General features: G+C 42.1%; 1 protein-coding gene and 1 pseudogene across 1 annotated transcript in view; one reads left to right on the top strand and one right to left on the bottom strand.

The window, feature by feature from the left end:
• The first annotated feature begins 297 nt into the window (after positions 1–297).
• On the top strand, positions 298–1518 carry LOC102500811 (charged multivesicular body protein 5 pseudogene; annotated as a pseudogene).
• Positions 1519–3132: 1614 nt separating this feature from the next.
• The window catches only part of RBBP9 (RB binding protein 9, serine hydrolase), a 13351-nt gene continuing 5928 nt past the window's right edge, over positions 3133–10555 (bottom strand). Inside the window, exons 4-5 of the mRNA XM_006163640.3 lie at positions 5931–6016; positions 3133–5210 (exon numbers count right to left, since the gene is read on the bottom strand). Coding sequence (XP_006163702.2) covers positions 4984–5210; positions 5931–6016 — 313 coding nt within the window. The 3' untranslated portion in view covers positions 3133–4983. The remainder of the gene's footprint in view (positions 5211–5930; positions 6017–10555) is intronic.

The following is a 10555-nucleotide window of genomic DNA, read 5'->3' as shown; positions in this document are numbered from 1 at the left end:
ATGAGTTTAAGCCACTGGGTCCAGGACTGGAACTGTGGTCAGCTACATGGGAGTCCAGCGACATACCCATTATGCCAACTGCTCATCCCAAATAAAAGAATTCCTTATATTTATATTTACTGGGACCAGCAGATGGTATAGTGGTTACATTGCTGAACTCCCACATACCCAACTGGTCTGAGTTCTAGACTTGGCAGCTTGAAACTCACACTGGGCATGTGTGCATGTGTGCCAAAAATCCCAAGAGGAGACTGGAGGAGAAGGGTTTGTGGCATGGCCATCCCCTCTGGGGGGAGATTTCTCACTTTCTGTCTTTCTGGTGAGTGCACGCACCCTATAGCAAAAGTCTCTTAAAACAATTTTTTAAAAAAGAATTGTTCCCAGTGTTTGGATCTCTTCATGGTCACACAAGATGAACTCTTCGGGAAAGCAAAATCCAAGGCCCCGCCACCCAGCCTGACTGACGGCATTGGCACTGTGGACAGCAGGGCAGAATCCATTGACAAGAATTCTCGATTGGATGCTGAGCTAGTGAAGTATAAGGATCAGATTAAGAAGATGAGCAGGTCCTGCAATGGTATAAGCAGCAACAATCTCACCCAACAGTCATTTAACATGGAACAAGCCGGATACACCGTCCAGTCATTGAAGGACACCAAGACCATGGTCGATGCTATGAAACTGGGAGTAAAGGAAATGAAGAAGGCATACAAACAAGTGAAAATGATCAGATTGAGGATTTGCAAAACCAGCTACAGGATATGAATGAAGATGCAAATGAAATCCAAGAAGCACCAAGTTGAAGTTATTGCACCCCAGAATTAGATGAAAATGACCTAGAAGCAGAGCTGGATGCACTGGATGATGACCTTCTGGCTGATGAAGATGGTTCTTACTTGGATGAAGCAGCATCTGCACCTGCAATTCCAGAAGGTATTCCCACTGACACAAAAAACCAGGATGGAGTCCTGGTGGATGAGTTTGGATTGCCACAGATCCCTGCTTCATAGATTCACGTCATTCAAATATATCCCAAAAATTAATATTCTGAGGACTAGGAAATATTTATCTTTACCATGACAGATTTAGGTTTCTCTCCTTTCCTTTGGGGAAAAGTTAATTATACTTTTTATTTTTCATCCATTAAGAGCTCATTGCTTGGGGGATGCTTTCTTGGTACTAAATTTGATTCCTTTTCTCTTATGAAAGACTAATGTACTTACATGTATCTTTGGCTTTGTATGAATTCTTTTTATTTATTAATAGTAATTTTAAATAGAACCAAGGAAGTGGAATCTTTAAATTCTGTACAGTATAACTCTACAGTTTCTATGTGACCCAACAAATTGATAAGATGAAGTTGAGATTATTGGGACTGTTTGTATTATGATTCAAAACAATTTTCTATTGTGATATTGTAGCTTGGTTAAAGTGGTAGTCTTTTTTGATGGGTTTTATTGTGTCTTGTGAGCAGATCATTACTGTGTCCATTGTTGGAATGAAACTATCACTACTGTATCATGAGTGGATATTAATTCTATGGTTCTCTCAGTATTATAGCCTGACTTGTAATCAATACTATTTCTTGATATTTAATGTATAGGACATTTATTTATACTCAGTATTTTTCAAGAGGAAAAAATAAGAATTTTTTGACTAGCAGGTAGCATGGTGGTTGGTGATTCTGGATTCCCACATGGCTGCCCACGGTTCAAGTCCTGGACCTGTGGCTTGCTTTCTTACTTTCTCTCTCTCTTTTTCTCTCTGGTCAAATTAAAATAAATAAAGTTAAATAATTCTTTTTTAAAATATTTGTTATTTTTTAAAGAATTATTTATGTGATTTTAATTTGCAACAGAGCACATGTGCTCACCAGAGAGAGAGAGAGAGAAAGGGAGAATGAGAAAGCAAGCCGCCAAGTCCAGAACTTGAACCACAGCCGACCATATGGGAGTCCAGCACCTTAACCACCACACTACTTGTCAGCCTCAGTATTCTTTTTTAATTTGACTAGAGAGAGACAGAAAGGGAAAACAAGCTGCCAGGTCCGGGACATGAACCTCAGTTGGCTGTGCGAGAGTCTCAGCGCCTTAATCGCCATGCCACCTGTCGGCCCCCCTCTTTAAACTTTTTTCCCATAGCACATTTTTTATTCTAAATATTAACTGAAGGAGGGAAAAAAAAGCTAATTTTAAAATATGGCACCTTGATATATTAAGTGGATTATTTATACAACATAGATAAACTGACAAAAAACAATGGACCCTAGACTTGTGATGACACCAAAAAATCACATTGTGAAAGAAGTCATAATATAGCAGATTCCCATTTAGTCATAGGTATTCTGCTCACCCGAGAATAAATACTCCCCAGAGTCTGTTGAACCCCTCTATGTTTAATAACGATTCATACAGAGACTCAAATCAGTCTGTGACTTTTTGCTTTTATCATTTTATTTTATATATTCAGTCACTATAAGCATCACTCCAGCTTATAAAGTGAATTCACCCAACAGGAATACACTTCACAGTCTATGACTTTTGAGTAACAGTTTATGTAGATTCTTGCATGAAATTCCTCTGATCTTAGTTTGGCAGTGAACCAGTTTTATAGACCCATGATGTTGATGGTGATGAAACTCTTAGGGTAACTTGTCAAACAAGATTTCAAACTGACTCACTTACTTTGAACTATTCATTATTGGATGGTGGGTGGCAAGATTTAAAACATGTGCTGTAGACCAGTGCTGTCCAATAGAGCTTTCTAGGTGGAAATATCCTAGATCTGCTGTCAAAGAAGGTAACCGCCAGTTCAGGGAGCTTCTGGACACCTGGAATATGGCCTCTTCAAGTAAAGAACTGAGTTTTTAATTTTATAGCCACCCATGCCTTCTGGTTACTGTAGCATAGTTCAACAGTCAAAAAAGTCTATCTTAATGATTTTCACAGGAATGACTTCTCAGCTTGTGTGTGTGTGTGTGTGTGTGTGTGTGCATGTGTAAATGTTTATTTGTTTGTTTATTTCTCCTCCATGGAGGAAGAAAACAACTATTATGAACTATTATTTATATGTTTGTCATTTTTTAAAGAAAGGACTTCACAAAACAATGCAGAGAAATTCAACTATGTACTATTCCAAACAATTCAAGTAGAATCAAGTTTTAATTATAGGCTTGGTCAAATCAGTGCTAAATGGCCTGAAAATTATTATTCAGCTGATTTATCTCATTTTTATAATTTGTCAGAATAACTTGTTTTAAAATCATAATTTTCATTACAAAAGTAATACACATTCAGTGTAACAAATTCAAATAATTCCCAGGTGGACAAAGTAAAACAGAGATATCCGCTATGCTCGACCTGCCAAAATTCCTGTTCCTTAAAGGTAGCTGTGGTCAGAAGTTTAGAAATACTTTCTTGACTTTCATTATCTAAGCACATTTACAACCCAAAAGACTTTCAGGTTATAGTGATGGTTCTGAGTCCCCTTTGGACATAAACATTGTGGAAATCAACATTTTTCTGAGAAATCACAGTGCCCTAGCAAACTCAGACTCTGCAGCATCACTTTATGGTGAATTTAATTGCAAATTATTTGAGGCAGCACTTAGGAATCAATCATGATAGCCAAAAAGGGGGGAAATGGAGGAATGATGCTTCAAAGGGATCTAATGGAAGATCGAAGTTAAACAGTTGAACATTTACAGAGCGAAGTTTCAAGTACAGAAAGGTTATTTTAAAAAACACTAAAGCCTTTGTAACAAAATCCAAATTGTTCCCATGATCTCATTCTTTGACATTCTGCTTGGTTATCTTAGGCTTTCTTGGACTCTACAGACTCATCTAAAAGCCCTGGGCTAAGTTAATACAACAGAACTCACAAATGAATGGCTTGGATTTTGTGTCTTGCAGTGTGTGTAAATGTTTTGATATATGGTGTTAGTTGCCAGCGAATATAGTCCACATGTATGTGGACTGGACATGATTTTATGGACATACATAATTTAAAAACCACTGTGCAAAGATTTTTCCTAAAAAAAAAAAAAAAAAAACCCAGAAAACTGGCAACACCTTGCCAAGTTTCTACATGGCAACAATTTAGACAAGGCAAGAGCTCTCCGTGTCACCTTGGTCCCTACCACTCTCGTCTTACAGACCTACTCACTGTGTTCATGTGATACTTAGATACGGGCAGGCTGCACTTCCATTCTTGGCCTGACTCCCGCAGATCCCTGACTTGGCACCCTTACCTATCAGTCACTCTCCAGTGTCTGAAGGATTGGGGAACGGTCACCAAAGGTAAAGGCCCTGGTGTGGGTTTAACTTCCTGGGCCACCTTGCTAGTATTTTGAGCTCTAAGCTAACACTGGACCTATAATCATGTTTTCTTTTTCAAATAAAATATAAAAGGTTGGGCCAGCCTTGCAGCTCGGTAGTTGAGAGAACCAGAACCATTTCCAAGCTCAGTTCAAGTCCTGGCCCCAGCAACTTTGGGAACAAGGTGAGCGCATGTGCCTATGTGTCTGATCCTGATGGAAGGGAGGAATGGAGGAGGGGGACTGCGGTGTGGCCGTGTTCCACTGGGCATGCTTTGCTTTCTTCTGAGAGCACCTGTCCTCTGCCAACCTATAAAAGCTATGTGTCAAAAGAAAAAGAGTGCAGTATATGCACGAAACTTATTAGTTATAATCTGGAGTGGGAATCAGGAAACCTGAGCTCCATTTCTGACAACTCACATAGGGTAGAGAAAGGTAGTTAGGCTGGCCTTCTGTCCCTTACGAAATGGGAAAATGACTACTGTCATTCACAATGGTGAATGGGAAGACTGAGTTTGTGTAAAATGAAAATGCTGTTTGTAAGTTAATTTGAACCTTGAAACTTGTGTTTTTCAGGCACTTTTGGAACTTAACTGATGTTTTGTGTCTAGCTGTCTGATATTACTCTGCCCCTCTGATGGAATGCAGAAGTAGAGGAAGTAGCCTGTCTATGCTTGCACGTTGAGCATAGACTTTACCACACTAACTAGTTCATGAAACTCTGTGTTTTGAAAGTGGCCGCGGTCAGTGAATTTGTGCAGTTTGGTTTCCAACCTGTCAGCCACTTCCTGCTGTTCCTTCCAGGGAAGGAAAGGATCATCAGTGGATCCAAACTGCACAATGTGAGGGCAGTTGGCCTTGATCTTCTCCCACTGCCAGGGGCGGCTGAAGTATCCTAGGGGGAAAAACACAGCCTATCAGTGCCCATGGATAATCTTTATTCTGGATACCCTAAAACATCTAGCAGAGGACCAACCAGGTGGTATGGTGGGTAAGACAGCTGGATCTCACATGACCAACTGTGTGGTTCAAGTCCCAGACTCAGTAGCTTGAAAAACACGCAGCACATGTGCATGTGTACCCAAAACCCCAAGAGGAGAATGGAGGAAAAAGGATGGCAGCTTGGTTATCACCCCAGGGTGGGGGGGTACTTACTTCCTCCTGTCTCTTGGTGAGCACATGTATCTACAGCATATTTTAAAAATAAACAATCTTGGGACAAGCAGGTGGCATAGTGGTTAAGGTGCTGGACACTCTCACATGGCTGACCACGGTTCAAGTCCTGGACCTGGTGACTTGCTTTCTCACTTTCTCTCTCTGTCTCCCTCTGGTCAAATTAAAAAAATAAATGAATGAGTAAATAAAATAAAATAATTCTTTAAAAATAATAAATAATGTCACAGAAACTCTTACAGAGCCACAAAGAATCAGAGCCCAAGTGTGGTTAGAAGCACTTTTATTTTCAAATCTATAGGCTTGACACCATAGCTACTTATGAAGGAGAGTATGGCTCAAGTAAAGTCAGGCTTCTAGGGGTCATTTCTAAACTATGGATTGGAAGATCTCCCATCTCTCAAAGTGCTTAATTTTTTAGTGTTTCTGCCTTCAGACTTACCACTAGCACGCTCATTTTCATCCCCCAGGTCTGAAGTGTATGCAGACACTAATATGATAGCATAGACTCGATGCGTTTCTGCATACCTGGAGAGAGAAAGATGACACTGGCTAATAGTGTTAACTGTGGCAACCAAAACATCAACGACTCACTTTAAAACTCATTTGAGGGGGGGCCAGCAGGGTGGTGTGTGGTTAAGGGTGATAGACTCCCATATGGCTGACCACGGTTCAAGTCCCAAACCTGGCAGCTTGATTTCTCACTTTTCCTCTCTCCCTCTCACTCTGTCCTTCTCTAGTCAAATAAAAAAAAAAAAAAAAGAAAGAAAATAAGAAACTTCATTTGAGGAACCAGCAGATGGTGTAATGGTTAGATTGTTGGACTCCACGTAGTTGACCACAGTCCAAGTCCTGGACCTAACAACTTCAAACTCACACCAGCGTGTGTGTGTAAATGTACAAAATCCTGAGAGGAGAATGGGGGAGAAGGAGCTACAGCATAGCCATCCCCCAGGGGAGTAAATTCTCACTTTCCATCTCTCTGTCTCTCCGGTGAGCACATGCACTCTATAGCAAAAAATCTCTACCGGGAGAAAACAAACAAACAAAAAAAGCTCATTTGATGTAGCTCACAAATAGTTTGTGCTATAAGCTGTTGAGGATGATACCGAAACTAGCAAGGAAACTATAAAACTCAAGCCCAATCTTGGTTACTTGAAAAATGAACTCGTTTTCTAAGGTAATCCAAACTGCTTCTGTAATCATTTCCTAATAAACATAAAAATGTATAACTGTTCTCTTTGATGCATGAATTCACCCCCTTTAGTGTGCATCAGTGCTGGTTAGTTAACACACAGATCCCCAGGCTCAGCCCCAGGGCATCTGATTTCAGAGGGTTGGCAACCCCAGCAGTCTGCACTTTAAATCATCAGTAACAGAGAGAAGGAAAGAAAACACTCTCAACAGAGTCCCATCATGCCTAGATCCTCTTTCCCCAACCCTTCAGTTCCTTGGGATTCTGGGTGCCCAAAGGCATACCTGCCTGTCCTGTTTCAAGGTGACAGGTTCAGGGATTTTTTTTTTTTTTTTAAGAGAGCTTTTTTGCTTGCCAGACACACAGAGAGAGAAAGTTAGAAATCACACCCTACCAACCAACTCCCCTGGGGAGAGATGGCCAGCCACAGTCCCTTCTCTTCCATTCTCCTCTCAGTTTTGGGCACTCATGCACATGCACCTGGCCTGTTTCTCAAGCCACCAGGTCTAGGACTCAAACTGCAACTGACCACATGGGAGTCCAGCACCTTAACCACTATACCACCTGCTGGCCCCCAGGTCCAGAGATTTGAACCAGTGGTTAGCCACGTGGCTTCCAGCACTGCCGTCTGGTATGCTAGCAACTGCACCACCCAGGCTAGGCCAAGGATCTGCATGTTAAGGCATAATGCTTCCTCCAGCCAAGGTGACCGATGCAACTGGTCTGTGAATCATTAAGAAAGCCCAGAAATGTACCTCCATTTCTACGTAGTCCACACTACGCTGTATTTATTTGTGTTGTATTACATCTATCTTCCTCAATGAACAGCTCCTAAAGGGCAGGCATGAGATGCAGACTTTCATGTCCCTGTTGCCTAGCACCCTGTCCAGCAAGTAGACACCCAGTTAATCATTTTTAGAATGCACTATGACATGGAAAGATGAGTCTTAGTACTAAGATCTGGAGTAGTAATAGTTTTGAAAGTCCTTTGTGCCAGGAAGGATTTATGATTGGTGTTTTGTTGTGGGGCCTAAACTATTTTTTCCCAACTGTTTCTTTTTAATTGCCATAAGGTGTATGCACTCACCACAGAGAGACAGAGGGAGAGAAGGAGAAAGCACATGGTCACACCATAATCCTTTCTCCATTTCTTCTTCTGTTCGGGCATGCACAAACATGCACTTGGCATGTTTCTCAAGCCACTGGGGCTGGAATTCAAACCACACCCAGTCATGTGGGATCAGGCTCCCTTAACCACCAGGCTACAGGGCTGATCCCAACTTTATTTAAAAGACCAATAAGTGGGGCTGGCAGGTGGCATAATGGTTAAGGTGCCGGACTCCCATATGGCCAACCAATGTTCGAGTCCCATACCTAGCAGCTTGAAAATCAAGCCAAGGGGGCCAGCAGGTGCCATAGTAGTTAAGGCACCAGAATCCCACATAGCCAACTGTAGTTCAAATCCCAGACCTGGCAGGTTGAAAATCATGTTGGGTGCATGTGCCTGCATGCCTATAATCAATCCCAGAAGGATACTAGAGGAGAAGGGATTGTGGCATGGCTGTTCCCACTGGGAGGATGACTTCTCACTTTCTCTGTCTCTCTCTCTCCGGTGAGTCCAAGTGCCCTGTGACAAAAACCTTAAAAGAAAATCACTCTGTGTGTGTGTGTGTGTGTGTGTGTGTGTGTGTGTGCATGTGTGTGTGTATGCCCAAAATACCAGGAGGAGAAAGGAGCAAAAGGTATTGGGGCATGACTATCTCCCCTTGGGGGTGATTTCTTACTTTCCCTCTGACTATCTCTCTCTGTCTCTCACAGGCAAGTACACATACCCTGTGGCAAAAATAATCAATCAGTCAATAACCAATAAGCATGTAGATTCATAGAGTTTGCCACATTTCACCCTGATATATCTCGTAAGTACAAAGCTGTTCTCGTATAACCACAGTAACACATGATCCATGTTCATTGTCCCCAACTGTACCTAGAGTGCCCTTTAACATGGCTTTGTAATCCTACGTGCAGGCAAGGATCACGGACTCTTTGGTCACGTTTCAGTTTCTGTTGTAAACAACACTGACATTGTGTATGAGTTTAAGCCAGTTGTCTAGTACCCAGTCCCCTACACTGGATTTGTTTCCTCATTACAATCCGGCTAACATTTCTGTCAAGAATACTGCACAGATGATGTGTTCTCCCCATTCCATCCCATTCAGGACGCATGATGCAGTCTGTCCCATCACTAATGAGATTAAGTGTGGTTGCTTAATTAAAGTGGTAGCTACTAGCCCTCTCCACTGCACGGCACAATTTCTCCTTTGTGATTACTGAGTTATGTGTCAGATGGTCCTCTGTGACTGTGTCAATTTCCTGTTCTCCTACAACCTTACACCCAATGGTCTTGACATCCATTTTTCTCCTTGCATTCCTTAACTTTAGAAGTGGGCCCAGCCATGGTGGTACAGGTGGTAGGACGCCCCCCTGCGATGCTGAAGCCACGTGCGAGACCATGGCTCAGATCCCAGGTCAACCTGAAACATACGAGCATAGTTGCTCATGATCCTAACTGGCTAGAGGGCTCAGTAATGGGGTTGAGATTTCAGTGTGACAAGGACCTGTCAAGGGTGTCTGTTTCTCTCTCTCAACAAAATAAAATATTAAATTAAAAAGAAAAAAGTCCATTCTTATAAAGGTGCCTACAATCCTGCAGTAAGTTCAGGGATCTTTAAAAGAAGGCACATCAGAACCAGCAGGTGGTGTGGTGGTTAAAGGTGCTGGACTCCTATATGGCTGACAGAGGTTCAAGTCTTGGACATGGCAGCTTGAAACTCACACTGGGCACCTACGTATATGTGCCCAAAATCCCAGGAGGAGAACAGAGGAGAAACGATTGCAGCATGGCCATCACCCATGGGAGGTGATTTCTCACGTTCCCTCTTGCTGTCTTTCTCTGTCTCTCCATCTAGCAAACACACGCTATGGCAAAATCTTTAAAAAAAAAAAAAAAAGGTATATCAGGCCAGCCCATGGCATGGTAAAGGTGACTGGTCCACATGGCTGACCACATGGTTCAAGTCCTGGACCTGGCGGCTTAAAAAAGCACACTGGGCATGTGTGAGTGCATGCCCAAAATCGCAAAAGGAGGAGGGATTGTAACGTGACCATTCCCTCCTGGGGATGCTTTCTCACTTTCCCACTCTTGCCCACTGTCTCCAGTAAATGCATGTACCCTTGGCAAAAAAAATTTTTTAAAAGAAGAAGAAAAAAAGGCACTTTTTTTTTTTTTTTTTTTTTTTTTTTAGGTTTTTGCCATAGGGCACATCCACTTGCCAGAGTCAGAGAGAAAATGGCCCCTAGGTGGGGATGGCCACCCCACAACCCCTTCTTCTCCATTTTCCTCTCCGGATTTTGGGCATGCACAGTGTAATTTTCAAGCTGCCAGGTCCATGACTTGAACTGCTATGTGGGTTGGCTATGTGGGAGTCCAGCACATTGACCATGTCACCTGCTGGCCCCCAAAAGGCATATCTTTACTAGCCAATGGCTCAAGAAAAATTTAGTTAGCTTTGAGAAAAGGCAGAATTTAGCAATAAAAGAATCTCTTCATTTTCCAGACAACTCCTGGCAGCCTATAAACATCTCTTACACATTGTGCCACAGTATGTAGCTCTATCCTGAAAAGCATTCTTATTCTCATAGCTGTGATGAGTGTTGCTGAAAAGTTATAAAATTTGGCAAGATTCCCCGACATGCATTGCATCTGATATCCTGAGTGACTGCTTGGGACAGAGATTATCCTTTGCCATCCAGTCCAGAAAATATGGAAGAAACCCAACACTAATAAGCTTATTCAGCCAGCTACATCCCTACCT

Source organism: Tupaia chinensis, unplaced genomic scaffold (genome assembly GCF_000334495.1).
Source record: "Tupaia chinensis unplaced genomic scaffold, TupChi_1.0 Scaffold142716_1, whole genome shotgun sequence".
In the NCBI taxonomy this organism is placed as follows: domain Eukaryota; kingdom Metazoa; phylum Chordata; class Mammalia; order Scandentia; family Tupaiidae; genus Tupaia; species Tupaia belangeri.
The sequence above is the reverse complement of the archived record's forward strand: the minus strand, read 5'-3'. Positions and strand labels throughout refer to the sequence as shown.